Source organism: Marmota flaviventris, chromosome 6, assembly GCF_047511675.1.
Source record: "Marmota flaviventris isolate mMarFla1 chromosome 6, mMarFla1.hap1, whole genome shotgun sequence".
Lineage (NCBI taxonomy): Eukaryota > Metazoa > Chordata > Mammalia > Rodentia > Sciuridae > Marmota > Marmota flaviventris.
This window is the reverse complement of record NC_092503.1, coordinates 148,825,453-148,852,653: the sequence shown is the minus strand read 5'-3', so window position 1 is coordinate 148,852,653 and position 27,201 is coordinate 148,825,453. Positions and strand designations below refer to the sequence as shown.

The following is a 27,201-nucleotide window of genomic DNA, read 5'->3' as shown; positions in this document are numbered from 1 at the left end:
TGGACCCGCCTTCCTTCCAAGCTTAAAGGTAGGAAAGTGGTTTATATCACATAAAAGGAGTAAGGAACATAGTCTTACAGACAATAAAGCTATGGACAGAACACCTTTTAAAAAGCCTGGGCAATTTCTCACCAATATCAGCATGCATTCTCATCCAGAAGCTAAACTGTGCTCGGTGACATCATACAAATTTAATAACTGCTTACATCACATTCAACCTACTAGAATGGGACTAATTATGCCTGCATTTCGTAAGGTTCATGCTACACTAACTCAAATAGAGCAGCTCTATCTATCCCCACAGAGGCACTGTGGGTCTGTTTGTGTGTCTGTGTCTGTGAGAGTATGTGTGAGGGAGGGAGAGCGCGCACTCACTGGTACAGGACGTCCCTAGCATACACAAGGCCCTTGGCCGTAGGCACTTGGGGCCTATCCCTGAGGTGAAGCCATGACTAATGCATGAACACCCCAATGCAATCTGCTCACCAACACCCTGTGTTCGCAGTCAACCTTGCCTCACTCATACTTTCTCTATGCAAGCAAATACCACGTTGCACTAACCTCCATAGAGGAAATTCGCCCCATTCACCACAAGGTCCTTCCTGTGACTCAGTAATTACAAGAGGAAGCAGATGCCCACACTTTTCCATCCACCTACAGACTGCTATGATGGGGCACCATGGAGAAAAGACAAATCACAATCTGTATAAATCAAAAACCCTCTAAAACATGTTTGAGAAGCCTCTGGTGACATGCATACACGTAGAAATTTACGTATCAAATACGACAGCTGATATTATCTAATATGTGAATACTTGTAATGCACCCTCATTCTCTTAAAAAATCATTCATGTCAACAACCATTGTTACATGGTTTCTTTCATCAGACACATTTTACAGATGAGGAAACAGACCCAGAAATGGCACATGACCTGGCCCATGGTATACAAGTGAAGAGCCACAGTGACCTGTAATCCCAGGAGCTCAGGAGGCTCAGACAGTAGTACTGCAAGTTCAAAGCCAGCTTCAGCAAGTTAGCGAGGCCCTAAACAGCTCAACAAGACACAGTCTCTACATGCCCTGAACCCTGGTTTCTATTGAAGAAAGCCATTTGATAGACCATTCCATCCATAAAAGGTAAAGGGTAGTATTACAAAGGAACAAGAAGGCAGCCCACTCCCATTGGGTAACGCCCACTCCCAGAGGTGGGATCTACCCACTTTCCTCTATCCCAGCTCCACACCAAAGGCTCTTTCCCTCTCCACTCATCTCTGACCTCTCTGGGGAAGCGCAGGCTTTCCAGACCAGGTACTTAGGTGTGTGAGATGGAAGATCTGATTTTAAGTGTGTATAAGCTGAAAAAAGGTGGGCTGTTTTTCTATACTCAGCGGTAGAACTTCCCTGGCACAAGTGAGGCACCACATTTGATCCTCGGTATCATATAAAAAATAAATAAATAATGGGGCTGGGGTTGTGGCTCAGTGGTAGAGCACTTGCCTTGCACTAAGGAGACACTGGATTCTATCCTCAGCACCACATAAAAATAAACAAAGTGAAGCTACTGTGTTCATCCGCAACAATAAATAAATAAATGGGGCTGAGGGTGTGGCTCCGTGCTTTAGTGCCCCTGAGTTCAATGCCTGGTACCAAATAATAATAATAATTTTTAGACTAATATTCAGGGGCTGAGGTTGTAGCTCAGGGATAGAGCACTTGCCTAGCATGTGTGAAGCACTGGGTTCAAGCACTGCATATAAATAAATTTTGAAAAAGGTCTATCAACAATTAATATTTTTTAAAAAAGCAATACTACTTAGAATTCAGGGGCATGGGCTGGGGATGTGGCTCAAGTGGTAGCGTGCTCGCCTGGCATGCGTGCGGCCCGGGTTCGATCCTCAGCACCACATACAAACAAAGATGTTGTGTCCGCCGATAACTAAAAAATAAATATTAAAATTCTCCCTCCCTCTCCCTCTCCCTCTCTCTCTCACTCTCTCTTTAAAAAAAAAAAAAAAGAAATTCAGGGGCAGGGGAAGGAAGGAAGGAACGAACGAAGGAAGGCCTTCGAAGTGAGCCAAGTGCCCACCAGCCAGGCCTCTTGCTTTTTGTCTTTGGCTGCGCTGTCCATCTAGACCATGGTCAGTTCTTTTACAAAAACTGATTTCACATGATGACCTTTTACCAGTAGGTAAACAGTCACTCGTTAATGTTCTGAGCTCTCCCCACCCCTGGCTCCCCAAATTAAAATAAGAATTAGAAACTCAGGGAAAATGCCAAACCCTGAATTCTGCTGCTTCAACCTGTGGCCTGGAAATTAAGATGGGGTAGGCTGCACTAAAGAAAGTCAGCAACATAGATTTGTTCTTGCTGTCCTAACATACACAACACACATAAACATACACAACACAATAAACTAGTGATCCCAGAACCCTGCACCTATAGTGCGCACAGGAGTGAATCGGCAGTACACAAAGAGCCAGCGATTCATATCATGCTAAAAAAAGATCTTTAAAAAAAAAAAAAAAAGCTTTTCCCCAAAGTAAATACAAAATTATGACCCTGTACTTTTAGGATTCACCCTTTCCTCCCAGAAATTCTAAGTTCCAAAAAGAGAATGAAAATAATGGAACTTAAAACATGCTCTTTCTTCGTCTACAGACTGTCTATGCAATTGAAGATCCAAAATACAACAATGTCATCGACTGCAAAATAACCACTTGAAATCGTGTCCCTGGGCTCCACTTCTCATCCTCAGTGGCAGCGCACTCATAGATTATCAAACCATGCGGAACAGAGAGGACTCAGGCTCCCCAGGAACGCAGGTTCCAAGCCACCCTCTGCTTTAGGGGACAGGTTCATTCCCAACACCCAGGAGGGGCAAAGCAAGTGACTCCTTTGCAGCCTGGAACTATGAGACGCTGTTCAAGTCCTCTTGTGACCCAGTGAAACTGAGGAACCCAACACCACCACCTCTGTGCAGGATGCAAAGGCCGTGGCCCAGCCTGGAACTCCAGTGACCCTGTCCAACCTCAATCCACATCACGTCCCCAAGGGGTCTCGCTAGTCAGGTGCACCATTACTCAAAATATGTGCTGTGGTCAATTTCTAACTCAGAATGGCAGAGAAGACATTTGCCACACTCAATATCCCAGAAGAGCTGGGGTTGCTTCTTTCCTCAAGCTCACCCTGAAGAAAGCTTTCTCTTTTCTGTTGCCCTGGGAATTTCAGGTGCAACGACGGCTTTGTCCTGAGGTGCCAGATAACACACCAGGGCCTTTCAAGGGCAGCACTCCCATCTGAGAGAGGCACTAGGAGCTAGAGACCAGTCCAAGAGGATGAGGCCCCCCAACCCTGGTCATTGCAGCCCCACAGCCACAGGGTCCCAGCCAGGGCGAGATCAAGGTTCAGTCAGAGCTACAGGAGGAGGTGCTGTCACAGCCAACAAACACCACCTTACAGGCTTCTGTCCTCAAGGTGGGAATCAAGGGTGATGTCAGATGCATGAACATCCACCGACGGGGGTGGGGGGGGGGGGATAATAATATCATCCATTCCAACATTTATTGATGTGACTGTTTTACACATCCCTGGAATCCTTTCCTGATGATTCATCTTTCAAATCGGTTCACCTTTAAAATCGGAGCAAGTAGGAAGTTTCTTATGGAGTATGCATAATACAATAGGTCCATCACTCACCCAATTGGATTTGAATAGAGTAACATGCACACTGGCAGAGCCTTCCAATACCAACCTAATGTTATCTTCTAAGGCACAGTGTCAAGGAGTGAGAGGAAAGAAGATGGGACAGATGTTCCAGGATGGATGAAAACAAAATGAGAATCTGAGCTCAACATCTAAAATCCCAGACCTCAAAACCATTAAACGCACACGGCTAATCATCTTTCCTCTTCATTTTCCACTATACTCAGCTGTTCGTTAGGCATCCGCATCTACATTATTTCCGAAAAGTTATCTATAACCCTGCAGGATGTGTCAGAGATCAGACTAAGGGAATTTTTCTTCTTTTCCCCAATCTCACCAACTAAGTCATGAAGATGGTAATCCAGCAAAACATCATGTGAGAACACAAAAGGAAAGAAATGAGATAAATTCTGAAAGGGGGAAGAGGAAATAGCAAGACATGTACCAGGTGTGACACCAACAGGGTTTTGAAACACCCATTTAAAACCATTCTTACTGCCACTGACCTTGAAACCACAAACTCTCGTGAAACTACCAGCTCTGACTTCCTTATCTCTTAAAGTTCTATAAAAATAATTGCTGGCAAATTCAAAGAAACGTCCACAGCTACCAATTTGTTTAAACTCCAATGTATTAAAAATGCACTGTAATTTGTACTTTCTTGACAAAGAAATATTTCAAACACATGACATTTCATTGTCAAGTTTTTAGAAACATCTTTCTCTAAAGACACCAAAACAGTGTCTGTTACACTCATCGCTGATGAGATGATGGGAAGAAACGTGTACGACCAGGGTTATGACAGCTGGCAACTCTGGGATCGACTCTCGGGCAGAAACATATTTTATTCAGTCCACCACCCTTTGTTTATTCAATTTTAATTATAGCTGGACAACACTGCACTCTGAGACCTCTGGGAAAATCGAGAGATTGTGTCGGAGGGCCCACGCTTGTTCCCGTGTGGCCAAAACGGGAGCCTGCGCTGGTAGGTCCTGCTGTGGTTAACGTACCGATACTTTCAGCCTTGGGTACTAACCTTTTCCTCGACGGCCCTTCTTCAAAATCTGAAGAACTAACATCGTTGCTAGTCGAGGACACCTGGGATGCATCGTCCTTCTCATTCTCTGACTGTTCTGACGCTGGTCCTAATCCCTTAGACTGGTCATTACCAAGGAGCCCTACAGGTGAGAAAAGGGACAAACACTTAGATACATCACATCAGGAAGCAGCACTTTACCACAGTTCACCCTGTGCAGGCTGGTAAGGACAGACACCACGGGGGCAGAAGGGGGTTCCCAAGTACACATCCCTTTTGAAGGGTCAGAGTTAAAAAAAAAAAAAAGAAAGAAAAGAAAAATCACCCTACTTCAGACCTCTCAATGTTGAAAGGCCTAACAGGGAAGTGATTTCAACATGAAGAAATCTCAACAGAAATTTGAGATCAAATAACAGATGCATTAAAAAACAAACAAAAAACCCTAAAGTATATGTTTGCATCTTTTGTGGCTAGAGGGTAGAAAAAAGAAAGGAGCATCACTTATTATCCAATTAAACTGGTTTATTTATTTTGAGGTGCTAAAGGTTCAGAAATACTGACATCCTAACACTACCTTCACTCTGTGACCACTAGTTCAGTCTCAAAAGGACAAGGATTCTTGATATACTGTACCACGTGAAACTGGGAGTCTTGATACCCACACGTGCTTCTATGGACAAAAAAAATGAAGAAAGGGCCTAGGGAGGAACACTCTAGAAGCAGCTATTCACTAAGGGAAATGATCTATTTTAACAAGCAGGAAGTCCACACTAGTGGTTACCAGCTGAAGGAAAGACTCGTTTTGCTAACATTTGGACTCCTTTTCATCTGTGGATGCAGTGTAGATTCTATCAATGAGAAACTTCTACTACACCAGTGTCACACAGCAACTGCCCAGCAATCAGACTGATGGACATAAGGAGCTGGGCGGCAGCAGCAATGCCCACCACTGTACCTGCAGTTTCACCAACCAAGCGTACCAGGTAGCTCCCTGATTTGACCCTCCCAGCCCCTCCACCAACTGTATGAACATCTCAATCCCTGTATTAAATCTTTTGGATTTAATCCCCTTTAGAGTGATTACTGTTAAGCAATCTTTTAACTATGTATAGTTATAGTGTTACCTTCTGAAAGAACATAGTACACACTGTGACAAAGCCCTGGCACCTCTGTTTACACAGGGACTTTTCCAGTTACCTTCACATCATCTTCAAGGCATGAGTAATAATGTAAGGTTGGAAATATAGCACAAGGTAGTAAATAAGCTCATTAAGGGCCAGGACTACCATCAGGATGGAAATGAACACAAACTTCCCAAATAAAGAGGAAATGCAGGGAGTCTGCACTGTGAGCCCCCCAGCCAAAAAAAAAAAAAAAGATGCACAGGGCATAGAAATCTGAGGCTCCAAGGACAGACACAGGCTGCATTTCAGAGGTGAGTATCCATGTCTCCCTGGGAGACTTGCAACAAGGCTAATGTGACTAGGGTAACAGAGTTTAAATTTTGCTTAACTTGAATGAAAAAACTGAAGGAAGCATTTCATTAATTTTCTATCAATTGTAGAAACATTTCGGACATACGCAGTTCTGTCAAATACATTAAAATTAATTTTACCTTGTTTCAATTTCTTTGAATTTGGCTCTGGAAAACTAAAATTACAAAAGTGGTTAAAATAACCTCTCTGCTGCTCAGCAGGATGCTAGAACCAATGCTGAGGCAGAGGCGGCATGTGACAGGGGGAGCCCAGACTACAGGCTCTGAGAAGCAGACCAAGGGACATAAGGCACGACCCCCGCCCCGTGTGTGTGTGTGTGGGGGGGGGGGGGGGCGCACCTTCCACACAAGCGGATTCTTTGACCATAAAGGTGAATACAGCAGGGAAGGTGCACGGGGGAGGTTGAAATTCCTTGTCTTGTCAGCATCCTCTGTGCTGCCAGGGCACCAGGCACAAGGGCGTAACAAGATCCAACTCCAGTCAGAGAGAAACAAAGAACACAGGCTGCTGGTGCGCTAGGTGACACATTAGTACTACATGCAAGAAGAAATGTTGGGCGTACCCACAAGAAGCAAGTGACGGGCAGGCTAGTAGGTGAGCCAGCACAGCTGGCCGGCCCCACAGGACAAGAACTCCAGGTCGGGATCTGCTTGAACTCAAGAACATGGTGGAAAGGGGGAAAGCTGGAGGATGAGGAGGGGGCTCTTGTTACCCTGTATCTAGATCCTGAGAAACTAAGGAAGGACAGGTGGAGGAAGCCTGGGCGTGTAAGGGGTACTTCATAGACTAACGTGAGTGCATCGTGCCCTTCTCATGACCATCATCTCTGCAGGCAGGGAAAGCGCAGAGGCTTCTCTGACTTGACCATGCAGCAGAGTCACCTGGAGGGCCCACCTCGTCATGCCCCGAGAACCACCTGCAGAGTCCACCTCAGTCAGAAAGCAGCTGGGTGCCTTGGGCCACTGCGTACCTGCAGGCAAGCTTGAGCTCAACCCAGACAACGATGACCCTGCACTGCATCACGGCACGCTCAGGGGGCGTCCTCGACACAGCCCAGTGGGGAGCACCCAGCCTTTGAGAGGCTTGCTTACAAAACGTGTCAAGGTCCTAGGAGGCAGGTGATAGGAAGAAGATGGATTCAAGAAGACGGGATGGCGAAAACATTCTCCTCTAAAAAGCCCAAGTGTCACAAAGACTTATAATGCACCCCCACCCCAATATCAATGCTCCAGGCACAAATTCAGGAAAACTACATCAAGAAATTTCACGTGGAAAAAAAAAGCAAAAAACCGGGAATTGTGGCTGACTTCATTGTGAGCATCATGTGAGGTGAAAGGGACGAGGTCGCTCTGAGCTGAAGGCATGATTGAGCAGCATTAAACAGAAAGAAAAGTAATGGCTCCATTGTCCCCTGCCCTCAGACCAGTGTCTCAGAGCTCGCCAGGCCTTCCCCCTTTCCAAGGGCAAACAATGAGTGAACACCCAAACCAGAAGAGACACACATGGGCTGTTGTCTGCATCAGACTCACTCTTCAGATTCAGAAAATGGGGCCCAGACACAGGGAATTAATTGCCTGCTATGCAAATCAAAGGACCATAGCTTTTTCCAGCAGGATTGACTCCATTGCACCAGATCAACTTTTTTGATTTGTGCACTCCCATTCTGTAGACAAGGCCCCAGAACAAATTCACATGTATTTTTAGCAAGGCTGTCTACAGGGTGGACCCACCAGAGCTCCCCCACCCCAAAACTCACTCCTCCCCTTTCTCACAGTTCTCACTTCATTCTGAATGTTTTAAACCAAACTGCACAGCCAGCCCCACGAGGAGAGCCAGGTCAGCAGGCTGCAGCAGGCTGCCCCAGGGCAGAACAGCCCCGTGACAGCACAGAGCTGGCACGCGCCACCGCCTCTTTCCAACGCAGCCCTGCCACCAATCTTTACTAATTATTTTTAGTCAACAAGAAATAATGAAGACGGACTCTCTCCCTCATGCATTCACACCGTCTTATTTTTCAGAGGCCCTCTGCAGCCAACACAAACCTCCATCAGGGAAAGGAGGTTAAACAGAGGAAACTGGGGGCCCCAAGACCCGGCCTCCTCACGTTAGCATTTGTTCGCCTCTATTAATATTCAGTAGGTTGAACTTAAATTAAACCATGTCTATTGTCTTTCACAAAAGCCATAAATATGAGCTGAAAATTTCAAACTGCTATGGTAAAGACAGCTTGGGGACTGTGCCTGCAACCCCTGCTAGACACCATCAGCGGACAGGAGCACCGTGTAATGGCTCAGACTCCACTTGGCCACCACATCACGGCGCGTAGACAAACCCCCAGGAAAACAAACGCGACAGAAGCTGGACACCAAGGGCTCTGTGGATGCAGGAGCCATTTGCCCAGTCTCCCAGATCAGCACAAATGAAAAGGCTTCCGAGGTGCAGGAGCACACGTGACCCAACAAGCTTCTAGTGGAGTCCAGAGCAGCAAAAAGGGCTGCAGGCTGGTGTGCACGGCTCCCTGACATGAACCAGGTGGGAACCAGGTGAGAGAGGGCCAGAGGGAGTCTGCTAAGGAACCTGCAAAGCAGTCGGTGAGAACCCTAGATTCAGAACCCCAACATTCAGACAGAAGGAACTCCTTGAGGTTGAGGGGGATGCAGTCCTTATAACTTTATAATGTTTTAGATAAATCCGGGTCATCGGTCTCCCCCACCAGTTTCCCATTCAAGAGAACACAAAACCAAAGGGAAAGCCAATGCCTCTCCTCCACCAACAGGAACAATGAAAGAAGGGTTAAAGAGAAAGGGAAACAGGGAGGGCTTTGAAGCTGTCCCAGTGCCCCTCAAACATCTGGAGCACACCAAACTTATTAGCATAATAGGCAGAGTCCATGCATTTGGCTTTGTTGTAGAAGACATGCACAAAAGGTGATTTGGTGTTACAGAGCCAGTGCCGTCTGTCACCCTGTCACTGTGAGACAAGGTATCACATTACATATTAAACAGACAAGCATCCAAAGAGCTTTCATTTTCAGCAGCAATTTCTCAGTGGTGTGTGTGTGTGTGTGTGTGTGTGTACACGCGTGCGTATGTATGCGCATGCGACACTTCAGAGTTGGAAAGAAAATCATAAGAAAAAGCCGCCTCTGGGTTGGTGTAGGACCCTCCGTGAGGCGACCAAAGCACACGGTTTGCCGCCATTACTAGAGAAAAATAAAGCCCACGTTCAGACTTTCAAAGAGAAATAGAATTGTCTGCAGACAGTGCAGGCACGCTGATGCAGGGCCCACTTCACAGGGTCACCGTGAATGTAGATATTAACCCCAACTGTTCACATGCAGGTCACAGAGATGCCCCCCCACCCCCCAAGCCCAGAGCTCAGCCACCTCCAGCTCCCCAGAAACAGCACACCAGACATCAAAATGATGAGGAGGAGACAGGACGTCAGTGGCACACTTATGGTCAACAAGGCACAAGTGAAAATGGCTGCATGCCTCAGATTACAGAAAATAATGATGCTCTTCTCTTCCAAGAGCAGCCGCTCAGGCCCACTGGGGCTCCCCTTTGTCTATTTCAAATCAGCTATGGAGACTCCCATTCCAGTCAAGGGAATGCCACCAGAAACCCCCACCCCCTAGGCAGACACAAACTACAGGGGAAGCCACGGTCTTATTCCTTTGTCCCCCAACCCCAAGAATACAAATATGTAGCTATAAAGATCAGGGGCCTTTTTTAAAAAACATCCTTAATCCCCCCAAGAGCCCTCTGACCACAGATGAACTCTGGAAATCTAAACCTCCTTGATGCCCACTTATGGGGGGGAAGGAGTCCATTGAAAACCCGACACAGTGACCACCATTACCACAGAACACATGGGCCACTGGGTAGGCAGGAAAACTCCGTTTTCAGAATCCAGCCAGATGCCTGCAACCAGCGGGCCCCCAAAGCATCCCCTCACCATGAACCACAGAAGAACAAGCCCTCAGCATTTACTATAGGTAGGAGACACATGAGCACATCATAGGAGACACATGAGCACATCATTGGTGCCCAAAGTGGGCACAATTCTGGCCGTCAGACACCCTGGATGAGTGGACAACACCTACCAACAAGACACCCCCTATCCACATCCCGACCAATAGTCAAAAGGGAGAGAACATTCCCCCTCATGGGGAGGCTCCAACACCAATAATAACAGTCACTATAAACCACAGCAAAGGTGACAGATAAGCTTTATGCAGTACCAAAAAAGGGGGGGAAAAAATCCCCCAGTAGGAAGGAGTCGTCGTGGTCTTCAGGAGAGACTTATCGACCAGCCCAGGCACTATTTAAACCAATGGCCTCACCAAGCGGCTCACCTCTCTTTTGGGCAAAATTCCCCTACATCTTTGGGTCAAGGTCTGTGCTTTCTTATGCACTTCCCCGCTTCCTTCATTTTTCATGCAGTACCATGATTTTCACAGTAAGCAAGCAAGGCCAGCATCTTGAACAACAATGACTGAATTGCAAACCCCTATGATGTTCCGCCACGTGATGTCCAACACAGCTGCATGCCATCAGTGTGACTCCACTATCCCAGGTGGTAATTCCTCCAGGTCCATCTACCATCCCAACACCCTTTTAATTTTACACTGACAAATGGGTCAACCAAACAGCCTTGCTAAAAGGAATCACCAAAAATGTGGATCCTTAGTATTCCCAGCTACTTAACAGGGCTCCACAGTACAGAGGGTCCTGGACTGCCCGCCTGGGGTTGGAAAGCTGCCTTCCATATTCAGAAGTAAAGTGCATAAAAGGCAGTCCTGGGCTCTGGCTGGCGTGGAAAATGAGCTGCAGAACAATGGGATCATGGCAGAGCAGGGGACTGGAGAGTCTATGGGACACAGGTAAACACAAGGGCACGCTAGAGAATTTTTTTTAAAACACACAAATGAGACCAGTGTGTTCAAAGCCTTCTGTTCAGATAAACTGACAGGCCAAGACTTGATTTTGCATATCCTGGAATTTGCAATCCTCAAAGGGAGATTTCCATATACACAGCATGTTCACAGGCAGCTAATGATATTCTACCTTTAAGTAATTACAAGGTGTGTGTGTGTGTGTGTGTGTGGACCTTTAAAGTTTCATATCATTAAATTTATCCCACAAATCAAAGGTACCAAATGAATCTGCCTCTCCAACGTTAGCAAGGCTCTCCAAAGGTAAGCAAAGCTGGCTTTAATTCCAATCAACAAGAGCCATAATAAAGTTAGCAGTTTGTGTACTAATCTGTGGTGCTACATGGGCAAAATTCCACATACTTTGGGTCCTGATCCACACCATAATTTGAGGATAAATTAACTGTTACACCCTCACCTCAAAGCCTCTGTGGCTGCTGCCTTCACCATGCAAAAGAGCTCATCCAGGTTCAAAGTTATGTTTTTCTGGTAGCAGAACTGGGAGGAAAAGCAGTTTCCCCATTTCTCCACTACACATAAATACACCGATTGCCCACCCACTTTTTAGCTGAATAAATTAACAGAAGATCAAATGATCTGCTCTAAGTCCAAACAAAACAAAACAAAACCTGCTGACAGCAAACAAGTTCAGAGAGGCCTACGGCCTCCCTCCCAGAGCAGCAATCTTTCCAATACTGAAATACAATGGAAGCAGCACAGAAGCAGAGCTACAGGAAGTGGCCATGAATCTGAAAGATCTGAGGCACCTAAAAATTGGAGGTGCCTGACACATGTTTGTACATGATAATGCAAATATGGACGAATGCACAAAATATGGGAAAAGAATGAAGACCCCCCCCACAAGTTTAAAGCATTTAGGTCTAATCCAGAACCACTTGAGGATGCGGCATCTACCTACGTGCCTCAGTTTCCTCCGCCTTTCAATAGAAGGAGACGAGAGGCAGAAAAAGGAAGGATTACAGGATATCAGACCAAACATGCTGTTTACAAAGGAAACCAGAGCCAGGGTGAGGATGAACTAATTAATTTTAATCAAACATCTATTTTTAAATGCTGGAAAATGATTACATAAATTGGTAATAAAATAAAGGATCAGCTATAGCTGGATGGCGTTCAGTCCCCAGAGAAATGTCTAAATTCATACGAGCCTGGTTAAAACTGCAGATTTGGCCAAAATGGTCAACAGAGCTTAATGCTTTAAGAGCGACATTAATTCTCTTGTAAATTTCCACAGTGCCTTTGCAGGAGCCACCATTGCCCCTGGGGAGGATATCAACGCTGAAAGAACATTAATATTAAGCAAATCACGACACTTCACATACTACTCACATATATATGTGTGTGTATGCATACACATACACAGCACCTTGCCATCCAAAATGGATTTAATCAGGACCCCAGCAGGGAAACCCACAAAGGCCTATTTCTCCAACAAAAGCCATACCAGCCTGAAACGAATCTCCAGCTATTTGGGTTTTATTTTATTTATAGGAACAGACCTTCTATCCCAGGTTCCTCAAGATAAGCCACCAAAAACTGCACCTGACAGACCCGTGGAGCAGCCATCCTCAGAGCTGGATCATTGCAGAGACAGAGAGGAAGAAGGACAGAGGGAGGGAGGGAGGAAGAGCGCAGTGAGGCAGGCTCCCGGCACTTGTCAACAATCCTCCCCTGTACGTAATAAGCAAGCGGCAGGCAGTGCAGATTCCGCGCGGCAATAGGAGGGCCGGGCGGCAGCCGGGGGGGAGGGGAGACAGCCCAGAGCAGGTTATTTATGTGCCTGGGAGGGAATCGAACACCAAAGAGGAGGGGTCTCCCGGCTGGCTGCCTCTCCCCCACCCCATTTTGATATATTAAAATGGGGAAAAGAGCATCTATCTTTTTTCATCATCCTGCCATGTCCCTAACCTGCAATGCAGAGAAATCCGAATGGTAGCATTTCTGGCACGCGGGAGAGAGGGGGACAGCTGGGAGAGGACAGTCACAGTTTAATTGTCCACACTTGTGTCCCCGTCCTGTCAGGCGCTGCACTACCCAACCCACCCCCGCATGCGCGGGAGCGCGCACGCCCCAACGGCGGATCCAGGGCACAGTTTCAATGGCATCCCTTTTTAATATCATAATCTGTGTCATTCAGCACTTGCCTTTTATTTATTTTTATTTGTTTTTCTGGCTGGGAAACCTGGGCAGCTCTCCAGACAGACTGCAGAAATCTCTCGGCTCGCTCCGCCTCCCGCGCCCTCCCCCTTCCGCAGTTCCAGCCACTGCGGAGCTGGAGACTCACCCAGTGACCGCTGCGCGGGCAGGCGCAGGGCCAGGCGCAGGGCGGCGGGCCGGGGACGCCTCCCCCAGCCGGGCCCAGACCCCTCCCCGAGGCACATAAATTGATCTAATCTAATCAAACAGAAGCTGTTTTCCCTCATTGTTTCTGCAGGATCTTTCACAAAACAGGCTCTGTGGCCCAGCAGCTGCTGAGAGGGGTGAAAAGGGCAGGCATCCAACTGGCCTCGGATACGCGGGACACGTCTCCTTTTTTGATTTTAAAAAGTCAATTCTTTTGAAGCATCTGAACTTCATCTGGCAACGACGATGCGCAAAACACACGCTCAACAACACCCGCATGCTTCCCTTTGTGCCCCTCTCCGGAGGGGCAGGTGGCAGCTGGGCCCTGTGGGAACCCACAGGGCACCGGGCGTTCTCTTCAAGGAGCTGCAAGGCAACGGGACGCCCCTCACTAATCGTTTAGCTTCTTGTCCCCCATTGTTGGCCCATCTCATGAGCCCCTTCTGGGTTCCACTACTTGATACACATTAACGTAAACTTGGCAAAACCCTGGAGAGGCAGCCGCTAGCTCTGCTGGGAGTAACGGGCCCAGCAAGTGCTCACGGAGGGAGCGCCAGTTTCCCAAGTCACTGGGCCAGATTTTTTTTTTTTTTTAAACAAAAACCTTTATGGGTTCTGTAAAGAGTACTTGATATCCACAATTCTAAAATCAGAATTAGAGACCGGGTTTTAGGGCTATTCTCGATCAATCTCCCTGCTTCACAGATGAGGAAGCTGTGGCTCAAGAAAGGTTGGTCCTTAACAATCACGGAGCTTGGTCCTGTCTCTCAACAGACAGGCCATTCAAGAGCGCTGGAGCATCTGAGTGTCCTTGTGGTACAACCTCAAGACACAGTTCCCTAGAGAACATAATGGTCGAAGGCATTATGAAGGCAAGGGGCCTGTTCTCCAATCTTTTCCAGCGTGGGCAGGCACAGGCCAGACCTTGCCAGTGCCCAGTCTTCCTGAAACATTGAACAGCCTTTGGCATGTGCCCCACTGCAGCATTAAGTGACACAGGGAAAATTAAAGGACATTTATGGGATGGCTGTTTGGCTTTTTTCCTTTTCCCTTTACTGAGATGTGTCTTTGAGCTCCCACCAAAGCAAAGAATTAGAAAAGGAGCATGCATGGAGGTATTCTGACTATGCTAGTAAGAAAACAGAAACCTGAGATACTAATCTGAATACCAGTTCTCCTTAACATCCGCAGTTGCCACTCTTGACCAACAAGTGTCCCCAGACATTAACACAGAGTATCTGCACCTTTCCTGCTTCCTTCTCTTCACATCAACAAAAAAAAAAATTTAAAGATAGAAACATAATCAGTCTTCCCTAAACTATATGCAACCCAGTCCTCTGTGTCACTCTGGCCTGTGTGCAGCTGTTGGGGCAGGAAGGAGAGTCTGGAAACTCTTATTTCTTTATTCTAATTTCATATGACAAAGTTATTATCTAAGTTCCGTAAATCTTAAATATTGACAGTATCGGGGGAGAATATCTGTCCAGGAGCAGTGGTGCAGGCCTGTAACCCCAGCAGCAGTAGGCTGAGGCAGAAGGATCAAAGCCAGCCTCAACAACTTGTTGAGACCCCATCTCTGAATTAAAAAATGTAAAAGGGGGCCTAGGGGGCTGGGGAGTGGCTCTGTGATTAAAAAACTCTAGGTTCCATTCCCGGTACACAAAGGGGCAGGGGGAGCCTGTGCTGGGCCTAATAGTGCACACCTATAATCCCAGCAATATAAGAGGCACAAGCAAGAGGATGACAAGTTCAAGGCCAACCTCAGTAATTCAGTGAGACCCTGTCTGAAAATTACAAATAAAAAGAGCTAGGGATATGGCTCAGTGGCTAAACTCCCCTGGGTTCAAAATAACTAGGGGGATAACTAGCACTGATAAATAGCATAAGAGTTTGGTAGAATTACCAAAAAAACTGACCATGAACCCCTGACTTAAAATGTAACCTTCAACATGCTTATGTGCTCCCAGCAATCTCATTTCATCAATTATGTTGTAGCACAAATAAGTATGCCTACATAGCAACTTTTTCACTATGTACCAAAAAAGTCACAATAAGACTTGAGTTTCACCAGCTCAACATTAGGCTATTAACACTCAACCTTCACTTTGACCCCGAGGCCATTCATCTTTATTATAATATAATGGAGTACTTCTAATATCCCATAACTGATGGGTTTTGATTATTCCCCGATTTCTATTCTCTTGCTCAAGAGCATCTAAACATTTTCTGTTACTTCTAATGATGATACATCATGTTGCAATTCAAGTGCCCACTAGTCCCTCCTGAATGTGCATCTGACAGTGGAATTAGTGGAAAGCCATGGATATAAAAAATGTTCACATATTTAACTTAAAGGGCAAGCTGGTTTCCAGTTATCAGTTACTGCTTGCAGATCAGCAATGCTACCCCTGTCATTTCTAAATGCTGCTACGAGGGTGTGGTGGTGCACAGCTGTAATCTCAGCAATTTGGGATGCTGGGGCAAGGGAGCCCAAGTTCAAGGCCAGCCTCAGCAACTTGGTGAGGCCCTGTCACAAAAACAAGGCTGGGGATCTAGTTGGGTTTGATCCCCAGCAACACCAAAAAGACCTTCCATTATACTCAAGAGATCAGAGACAAGACACACTACTCAAAACGCCACTGGTGGAGCCATCAGGTTTTCAGAAAAGGTCTCATATCAGAGAATTTCTATGCAGCCCACCAGGTACACAGCTACCTCCAGCCATTACCGTCTAAACCCCCAGGTATCCCGTGACACACTGGCTCTTCCACAGTCAAGCTTCACCCTTGCTCCCCAACCACTTCCTCACCACCAACCTGGGGGGCTTCAACAAGCATGGCAAGTCCACTCAGACCACTGCCCTAAGGCATAAGATCATTTTTAAATTCCTGTATCCAAAAAGAAAAGTCAGCCTATATTGAGAGCTAGGACACCCCTCAGAAAGCAAGGAGAGCAAGCCCTGGAGTTGCAGAAATCAAAGAGGACGCTCTATCACCTGTGATCTGCCTCCAAAAGCGCTTTAATTCCTTGCTACCTACACAACTCCATACCCAAGTGGCATGTCAATATTTGAGTTCTATGTAATTAACAATAATTTTCCCAAAATGCTAATTATAAACCAGAGGGAAAATGGTGTGGGTTCATGCAAGAACAGCACGGGGCAGTGTAAAAGTCTTGATGATCATCTGCAAGCCACACACAGCTGGCCCCATGTCCAAGGATTCCACATCTGTGGATTCTGCCAAAACCAGACCAATATTTGAGGGAAAAAAAAAGATGCACCCGAAATAAACAGACTTTTTTTCTTGTCATTTCCTAAACAATGGAGTGTAGTCACTAAGTAATCCTCCCAGATGTGATTCGAAGGATACCTAGGTCCTCACACCATCATACAGGAGGGATCTGAACACCCAAGGCAGCATCTGGGAGGAACTTGGATGAATGTATTATAATATTTTTGCTATTTGGGATAAATTACATAGTATTGATTATTATCACATAGTTGTGATAAAAGCCAACAGAGAAAAGTGATCCACCGTGTTAATATTTGACTTCCAAAAACATTGCTCTGACAGTAGTATAATAAATATTACTGGTTAGAATTTTATTTAAATAAAAGTTAATACACTGGCACTCTACCAAGCAGCATTAGGTACACATGCAGTCTGTCTTGGACTCCTTCCAAGAGGGCTCGACGGTTTCTGAAACGCCGACAGCGCTGAACTGTGTAATACATGTGGCTGGCCCAATAGCCAGTACGACTTCGGGGCCACACTGTACAATTATAAAACAATACCAATAATTACAAGAATTCAGTGGGGTGATCGGGTCAAGTGACAAACTGGTGAACCTAATGTGGCTGTTAAAGGCAACAAAACAGCACTACAATTAAACAAGGACATCTACATTTAAAGGCTATCAGAGAAGTCAGCACACCACATGGATTTTTAAGAGTAAAAAAAAGCAAAGTGGGTTTCTTTGGTCAGGACCTTGCACTGGAAACCCTAGTGGCAGGCTGGGAGGATAGATAGGTGGCACTGCACTTGCCCTGCAAGTTTGAGGTCCTGGGTTCCATCCCCAGCACCAACCACAAAAACAAAAAGAAGCTCCGTGGTCACCGCACACACAGTGCCACCAGAACAAGATGGCCAACTTAGACCCTGATATCGCTCACCAACGGGGAACAAAAGGAGAACACGAAACTCTCCACTTCAGTTTCCTACTCTTCTAAGTGGAAGTGAGGACCATCCTGGCTACTGCAGACAAGTAAAAGGGTTCTGCAACACCCCACAAGCACTTCATGTCAGCTGTATGTGGCATTCGAAGACTGCAATGGCACAAGTAACACAAGAATTTTGTTCAGTATAGATTTTAATTAGTGCATTAAACATTTTTAAAAATGATTCAGTCCATAGATTTTAAAAGCATCACACAGAAATGACACTAAGAAAATGATCAACCTTTTTTTAAAAAAAATATTTATTCTTAAGTTTTAGGTGGACACAATATCTTCATTTTGCATACATGTGGTGCTGAGGATCGAACTCAGTACCTTGTGCATGCTAGGCGAGCACTCTACCACTGAGCCACAACACCAGCCCCAATGATCAACCTTTATAAGAATATTTTTAAAAGCTGACTCAAAAGCCTAAAGTAAAATTCAACCAGACCAACAATATGATTATTTTATCTACTGAAAAAATAATGAACAAAGGAACATTTCCCTGGAATAGCATTAAAAGGCTGCTCAGATCAACTGAAGATCAGATAATCCTTTTCAAAATTCTGTTTCTAACCAAACTGATCCTCTCAATCCACTGTTACTGTGGTTCTAAACCGATAACATTTTGTTTTTGTTTTCCAGTGCTAGGGATAGAAACCAGTTCTTTGTGCATACTAGGCTACACACCCAGCCCCTGATAAATAATTCGAACAACCTGGCAATGGGTGCAAATAAATATTAAATTCAGTAATTTCATGTCTATAAATTAACACTAAGGAACAATTGAGATGCAAAGATCACTTGTTTTAATTGATTCTTTCACTACTGGTTTAAATTCTGTCCATTTTTAAAAAGTAATAGCAAATTCTCCCATGTTACTGTCCTGAGCTGACACAGAAATACTTTGGTTTTGGAACACAGTGAGGTCACAGGAAGCCACTGGATAGCTGGTTTGGGTCTCTCAGTCATAGGTGCCTCTGCACATGCAGTGCATGTCTCCTGCTCCTCTTCCTGGTCAGCTTTCAGTGACACAGACTCCCTGTAGGTGGGCTCTCATATAACCACACAAGGTCAGGAGGCAATGTTTACCCACCTGTCAGGGTCCTGGAAGTCTTGCTCAGTACCATAATCCTCAAAACTCAGCACTGTGCCCATACAACATAACTGACGTGCGAAAGTACTGCTGAGAGACCAAGCTGCCCTTCCATGACAGTGTGAGGGCCTTCATCAGCTTAAGTCAACTTTAACCGGGCAGTTCCATGTCACCATGCACCTGCAATTCACCACATCCCTCGGTCAACATTTTCTTCCCAGAAAGGAGAATGTTTCTAGGAATTCCTTGTTTGTTTTTAAATTAGGCTAATCTCTCATGTACTTAACCACAACCCACGATTTCCCTACACTCACTGCTCAAAACCAAGGCAGGAAAAAAAAAAAAAAAAGAATCAAACATGCAAAATTTTAGGTGAAATATACACTCAAAAGTTTTTGATGCTGCATTATGTTTTCAAGCTATCTAGTCCCACCAGGTGCGGTGGTGCCAGCTGAGTTGGCATCCTAGCAACTCAGGAGGCCAGGGCAGGACAACAGCCAAGTTCAAAGCCAGCCTCAGCAAGTTAGCAAGACCCTGTCCCAAAATTTAAAATACAAAAAGGCTGGGGATGTAGCTCAATGGTTAAGCACCCGAGTTCAATTCATAGTTTTGTTTTGTTTTTTTTTTTTTTTTGTTTGATTGTTTTTAAAGCCCCTTTACTGATTTCAATTTTTCAGTTATTTGTTTTGGAGCCAATTTCTTCTGTATCTAAAGCTCTTGTGCATCTTCCCCAATATCTTTTGGATATTGGGGAAGATGCACAAGTATTCACAGTATTCACACTTCTAAAATTCTAGGTAAAAGTCAAAATTACCTGTAATCCTCATTAGGAAAATGAAATCATCCAAAAGTCCTAATACAGCAATAAGCACCGTCAACCATGTGGTCCCTGTTCTTTCTGGTACCTTCTTTGAAAGTTGCACATCAGATAGGACTAGGAGCAACCTAAATCCCAGTGCTGAACATACCACATCACTTACATCATGCTCTGCAGCAGAGATTTTTATTATTTTCAGAAATCTGGGAGGTTTTCTGTTAAGATGAGCTTGAACTTGTCTAATATAGCACAAGAAAAAAGTTGACATGATACCACCACCCCCCCAAAAAATGTACCTGGGTGTGCCAACCCAGAAGCAGTAGCCAATGACAAAATAATTTCTCCATGATGTTGACAAAGTGTTCCACAACTGTACAAAACACTAAAAGGCATTTAAATGACAGACGATGCCTTTCACTTTGCCAGAACAGACCGGGTACGCACCCATCACTAGGACACCCCAGAGGGAGGTTTCTGCAATGGTCTACAGTGGCCATCTAGAAAGACCTCCTGACGTGAGCAGTGGTACAAAGAGCAGGGCAACACCACCATCACGCTCCCTGTCTTCAGAGCTGCATTTGGCAGCCTCAATCCACCGTAGCCTTCTCATTTCAAATTAACTGAAATGCAGAACTCATCTCAACCATACCAGCCAGGCCTCAAAGGCTCAGGAAGCACATGCAGCTAATGAACGTCACAGAGGATGGTGCAGATGAAGAGCGTTTGCATCCTCTGGGAAGTTCTGCCAGGCAGCTGACCTATGGCACTGGCATGCATTTTGTCTCAAGACCAAATGGGACACTGCTGCAAGAATCCCTCTGCTTCCCATGTCATGCATCCAAAGGGGCAAGTCATACAAAAAGAGATTCCTCCTGGGGGAGTGGGGGCAGGCAGAGTGTGAAGGAAAGGAGGAACAGAACAGCACTAGCCAATCCCCCTCCACACAGCAGCAGGTGGTGAAGGTGGCAGTTGGGCTGGTGTGTGGATGAGAAGGGACAACGCATTGGATCCAATGTAGCCAGCAACTAAAGTAAAAACTAAAAACTGTAGCAAAGCTTTCTGTTTGCCAGTTGATTACCTAAGGGGGGATATGGGGGTGGAGGTGGCTCTGGGGAGTGAACCCAGGGGTGCTCTACCACTGAGCTACAACTCCAGCCCTTTATTTGTGAGACAGGGTCCTCCTGGTGCCCAGGGTGGCCTCAAACTTGCAATCCTCCTGCTTCAGCCTCCCGAGTAGCTGGGATTACAGGCGTGCACCACGGCCCAGGGCTACAGGGTGAGTTTTATTCCAAATGATTTTAGAGGCCATCCTGATGTGGCCTGAGGTAATAGAAGGCTTCAAAAGTCAGCAATTGCCACCTAATAGTCGAGGACAAAGTGCCACTAGAACTCAAGCTGAGTGGGACTCACACTTGCCACCTGCAGGCTGCAAGCATTAAGGACATGCTAAACACACACCCCTAACTCTGGGCTCACCACCTGGGTCCCTTCACAGGACAGAGGCCAATGATGGGACACTTGCTCCAAGATGACCTGCCACCGTGTTCCACAAAAACATCCAAACGTTTCCTGACCCAACAGCACAGCAGAGCTACCAAAAGTGAGAAGACCATAGTGAGCCGTAAACATAGCCGCCACTCACTGATAAAACCAAACCAAACAGGACGAAGGCTGACATTTTGCTCAGGAGGTCCATGAAGGCATGATCTGCTCACAGAAGACGGTTGAGAAATCTCCAACAGGAAAATCGGAACTCCAAACTGCTCCAAACTCCAAACTCTTTCAAGCACCAACATGAAGCCGAGTTTCAGATTTTGGAGCACTGTGGCTATCTAATTTTCCAATTAAATGATTCAACCAGCAAAGTCTGTGCAAATGTCCCAAAATTCCAATGAATCAGGAATCTGAAAAGACTTCTAATCCTAAAAGGATCTCTAAGGGACACTCAACCTGTGCTCAGTTACTGGCAGAATAAAAATTAAGATCTGATCCTGAGTCAGTGTTCATTCCAACACATCAAATTTTTGATGTGTTCAATATTGCTTGAAATGGCTAGAATCCAGGAATTCTGGTTTAATATGATCTGACAGATTGCAGTGTGAATGGTTTCACAACATAACCCCTTCCACTTCTAAAGAGCTGTTGAAAGTACACAGGCCCTGACTTGGGGCTTTCATCTCTGACAGTCTCCTGTCACTTGCTCCCTCTGCCTGACAGTGGCCTCTTCCCTGCACAGGACAAGCACAGCTGCCCCTTCATACACCCTGAGCCAGCTTGGAAACCCAGGCTCAGCATCAGGCACTGTAGGGAGTGGGAGGACCACACCAAGGCAAACCCACTACCACCACATTCCGACCAGGGAGCTCTCACCAACACCACCGAGGGTCACCTGCCAGGGAAGCAGCAGCCAGCCGGGCCGAGCTCAGTGACATCCTGGAGCAAAGCCCAGGAGTAGAGGTAGGAAACGGAGCAAACCCACTTTAATTCCTCAGTGCTCTGCTGCATGACCCAGCTAGAGCTTTTACAGAAAGTAATTAGGTAAGGTACACCTAGAACCTCAACGGCAATTCACACTGTTAGGTACCAAGAACTTCATTCAAATAAATCATCTTATTAATCCTAATAAAGCCAACTCAAAGGAATATGCCCCATTTATACAGAAGGGATGGGAAAAAACAGCAGCAAGTCCTTTCTTTCAAATGTGCTGAGAACATCCCTCTGTAGGGCTAACAAAACCATCTCACAATGTCCAGAGGGCAGGGGGGCCTGTGGTGGTCACGGGCTGGCAGCGGGTGAGTGCCAGTCTCCCTTGAACCTCTAGATGCTGTATGCACAGCTCTGGGGCCCTGGGCTCAGACAGCTCCAGCTGAGCCTGCCTTCAGTTACCTACAATCCATTCGCATGAGAAGGTGCAGTGTGGGGCCTCACCAATGCTTTCTGAACCCCCATCCACCCAAAGACTGACTAAGCAATCCCCTAGACACAAAGTACTCTGGGGCTTGGCTGTTGTGCAGAGGGGCCAAGAAACAGCCTCGGCATGCTCCATCCACTACCGGGAGCAGCCACTTGATGGCAATATTCACCCACTCCCTTGGAATTTTTCCACGTGGAGACCCCAGAGGGCTAGCAGCCCCAAATGGGGGCAGCCCAGCATGGACAAGATAGAGAGGACACCTTGGCTTGGCCTGGGTGTGTGGTGTGCAGTGGTGTAAGGAGGGGCGGGGGTGGGGTGGCACTCTCCCTTGGGTGGCTTCCTACTCCCACAGCCTTCTCCAGCCCTGGTGGAGGTGGCTGCAGGTTCTGCCAACAGACAGCGGAGGAAGATGGAAACCTCAGGCCCCATTCCCACACAGCAACTCAGGCGAGAGACAGTGACAAACAGGGCAATAGGTCCCGCCCCTCCCTGCTGCCCTTGTCACAGCACCCTGCCCCTGAAAAGGGGGAGAGGAGGCTGCTGGTCGCCCACTTTCCCTATCAGAAGGTGAAATACTTGTTGAAATAAAGCAGTGAAATTATTAAAGTTATTCAGGATGAAAAATAAAACCTGTTATTTGGATAAAGGCTTTCTAGTTGAGGAAGCAGGCGGGATGTCATAATCATCATGCGGGATGTCATAATCATCATTCAGTATGTCCATGTTCAGTGGCAGGAAGTGGACCCAAAGGGCTCTTGAAACTGGGGACACAGACACTGTCAATTCCCCCGGGTCCAGCCTCACCCAGTGCATGGCTTTGTGACTTCGGCTTCTCCATTTATAAGGAGGGTTCTGGCACAGGGGTGGAGAGTGTGCCAACATTTTCCTCAGAGGGATTCAGAAAGTGCCAGCTGAGAGCCTTCCAGGTCACCCTTTAAAACTCTGGAACACTTTCCCACTGCGCAAACTGGAAATGTCCTTTTCAAATGACACTGGAACCAAAATGGTCTGAAGGTGAGAACAGGGTAAAGCCACTGGGGAATAGCCAGGCAACTCGCATCAGGGACAAATCTGCCATACTGACCTCCAGAGGCCCAACAGGATGGACCAGAAGTTATCTCCACTGGCGTAGCTTCTGCCCTAATCCCATCTAAAGAGGGTCTGAAGACCTTCTAGAATCACCACCATGCATTGTTTTTGGCAGTGCGAGGAATGGGACCCGGGGCCTCAAGCGTGCAAGAGGAGCGCTCTACCCCCAGATTCACTGCAGCAGGAGGCAAGATGCCACTCTTAACACAGAGGACCCCCTGGAGAAAACCCCGACCACAAGGAAGGAGGGCCAGAAGCGACAGAGTACGTGATTCCCAAATAAAGACCTTGTTCTCCCTTCAAAGAGCCGAATCAGCAATTAGATCCAAATTGTGAGTGACAAGAACACCAGGAACGGATCAGGGGACAGTGTAGGGAAAGGACAGGGTGGGAAGCTACGGAGCTAGCACTCCCTAGGCTGCAGGGAGCAGAGGGTACAGTAGCCGGGCTGTGCTGTCCAGGGCTCTCCCTGGGCAGGCCTGAGGCTGGAATCCAGGTCCTGCTCGCCGTCTCAGCCTGCCACTCCTCAAGAGGGGCTCAGTGGTTTTATGGTCTTTGGGAAGGAAGGTATGAAAAAGCTCCATATGGGAATCCGCAGACACATCCCAAGACTACAGAAATAGCTGGGGGGACAGAAGAGATTTGGCAGCAGGTGAGATTAAGAAATAAACTGTAAATTAAGGGATTTCTGGACTGAAGGGTAATTTCCAAAAAAGCGTATCTAGTAATCACTCTGCTGGCTTTAAAGATACACCATACAGGACTCACATTTAATGTGGTCCAGTAATAACAGGGTATTTCCAAAAGCTAAGTAAACGGCCCTCTGAATGTGAGGGAAATGGGATCCCAGAAATTCACAAGCACAGCAGAACGGCACGACTCCATTGTGGCAATTCTGAAGGTAATTAAAGCCCCATCAATACACACATCACAGAGTTCAAAGCATGAAATGGGTCAGACCTAAAAAACACATGAGGCCTTTCTCTGGTGGGCCGCATCATCATTTTACAAGAATGAACACAGATAAGCAAATCCTGTTCTTAAGCAGGTCACCGCTGGCTGGTCGCAGGCCTATCTGGTGACCCCACAGGGGCTTTGCCCTTTCTGCATGTGATAATGGAAATCTCCCCTTCCTTACCCAGGCCTGCAGACACCCAGGCAAATGAGAGGCATCTCTGTATGCCAAAAATGATTCACTCAGCCTCAGAGGCCCAAACAAAACTGTCACTTGCCCTCAAATCACCTCATATAGAAAGTTCCTTCCAAACACACCTCACTCATCAAGTGCTGGCAAACCCTGGGCCCCTTCAGATCTTTGGCTACCCTGCCTCTACGCCTGCTCTTCTTGCATGTGACTGGGTCTCTAGGGGACTGGCTAATCCCCACAGCTTCATAAACACAGGGACTCAGTAAGCAATGTCCAAGTTTAACTCCGTCCAACGTAGAGGAACGACGACTCCTCAAAGCCAACAGACTTAGGGCTTCTTGACTCACAAGGAAAAAGTTCCAAGACCACATGAGCCCAGAGAACACAACTCAGGTTAACATGGAAATTAATTTCATCTAAGTGTGAAATGAAATAAAACTGTTACCATCTCCAAGCCCCACTGGTCTAATTCTACTTTTGTGATGGTTACTTAAAGGAAGGGCCCATGCAGAAGAATTGGGAGTTAAATGAGGTCACATGGACAGGGTCTGCCAGGATTGAAGGAAGAGGAAGACACACCATAGGCTTGCTGGCTTGGATCTAAAGCCTCTCAGACAGAGAACTGAATTCCTGTTGTTTAAGCCACCACACTATGGTATTTGTCGTGGTGACCCAAGCTGACTAACGCATACTTCAACCCAGCCACAAGAAAATCACTATCAACCCTCTCACACTGCTCCACTCATCCCTGCATCCTCAGGACCAACAGGCCAATACTGGACCCGACAGGAATCCAACAGAAAACACATGAATTAGCAGGCAAGGCGCAAGACCTATGGATGGATGTCCCTTTACAGTGTCCTTGGGGGAAAGCAATTTCTAAGACCCCAATTCAGAAATTTTTCAAGTACACCCACGCTAAGTGTTCCCGAAGTTCACAAGCTCACAACCAGTGCTGACTAATGCACGACCAGAGAATGGCAGTAGGTGGGAGGATCCGGAACCCAGGCTGTCCCAAGCCCACCGCTCTGGACCTCAACGACCATTCCAAACCATGCGGCATGCCACGTCTAACTGTGCGGGCTGTACTGCAACACGGCTCAATGCCCAGGAAGCAGCTTCAGGAGGGACGACACACCTGGCCTTGTAGCACACCCAGCCCTCAACACTCTCAACTGTGTGGTGCAACCCGGGCAAACGCTGCCAACACACGTGTCATCAAAAAAGCTCCTCCAAGAGGGACAGCCAGCCAGGTGGATTACGTCTGAAATCCCAGCAGCTGGGGAGGCTGAGGCAGGAGGATCATGAGTTCAAAGACAGCCTCAGCAAAAACAAGGTGCTAAGCAATTCAGTGAGGCCCAGTCTCTAAATAAAATTCAAAATAGGGCTGGGGATGTAACTCAGTTGTCAAGTACCCCCAAGTTCAATCCCCAGAACCCTCCCCCCCAAACAAAAGGAAAAAAAAAGAGGGACAGCCATGTTCAAAAATCCCAAGTACATACTTTCAGGACATGAATGACTGGCAGAGGCAGTCTTCTATGGTGATAGAGCAGCACCTCATCTCCACTCACACGCTGATGCACTTGTCAGGACCCCTCCAACTGTTACTATGACGGGTGGAGGGTTCCTCCATTAAACACCCAGCAAGATGTGGAGACTGACTTTGGGGTATGAACCCTGACCTGACCCAGCCAGGGGGCATGAGGAAGCTGCTTGACACCGGGCTCCTTTAATTAACCTTAGAAAACTATGTTAGTAAAGTACCTGTTGTGTTATGAGACTAAAGTTAGGGGAATCAGAAGAGGTAACTCACTTTTAGTTACTAAAAGATCAACTGTAATTTAAACTACCAGGCAACATACCTTCTACTTCAACATTCAACAAATGTGGTTCAGTGTGAGACAAAGGTGACCACGTTCGAAGAATCTTTGATATCACAACTGAAAGGCCACATGCCCAGTGGTGACAAAGAAAATAAAACTGGGGACCCCTGCTGGGTATCCAGACGTGAACATGACCAAAATGAAGTGCAGAGCCCCCGTTGGCAGACGCTCAATCCCCTGGAGCAGCCCGTCTGCTGCCTGGGAAGGTGGTGGGGACAGGGCTGCGGAGCCGTGTGCTCTCTGCCCCACACCACGCAGCTGCACCGCGGCCTACCAAAGCAGCCCTCCTGGCAGGACTCACAGCCTCAGCACACGGGCCCTTCCCTGAAAGACGTGCAAGGTGAAGAGTGAAAGTGCTGGGGGGGGGGGGGGGTCGTCACTTTCACCAAGTGGCTCGAGGAGGAATTTTCAGGAAGGACATTTAAACGGGAACCTGAAATGGAAGTCGCAGAGATCCACGAGGGAGGGAGAGAAGTCTAGAGGAAAGGGTCGGCGAGAGCTA

At 46.8% G+C, this 27,201-nt stretch overlaps 1 protein-coding gene across 7 annotated transcripts in view; it reads right to left on the bottom strand.

The window, feature by feature from the left end:
• Window positions 1-27,201, bottom strand: part of Jarid2 (jumonji and AT-rich interaction domain containing 2) — a 224,639-nt gene that overhangs the window by 80,409 nt on the left and 117,029 nt on the right. For 6 of the 7 annotated variants that reach the window (XM_071613699.1, XM_071613701.1, XM_027948185.3 and 3 more), the window contains one exon: window positions 4,739-4,880. The exons of the other annotated variant lie outside the window; for it this stretch is intronic. In XM_071613699.1, coding sequence (XP_071469800.1) covers window positions 4,739-4,880 — 142 coding nt within the window. The remainder of the gene's footprint in view (window positions 1-4,738; window positions 4,881-27,201) is intronic. 7 annotated transcript variants of the gene reach the window in all.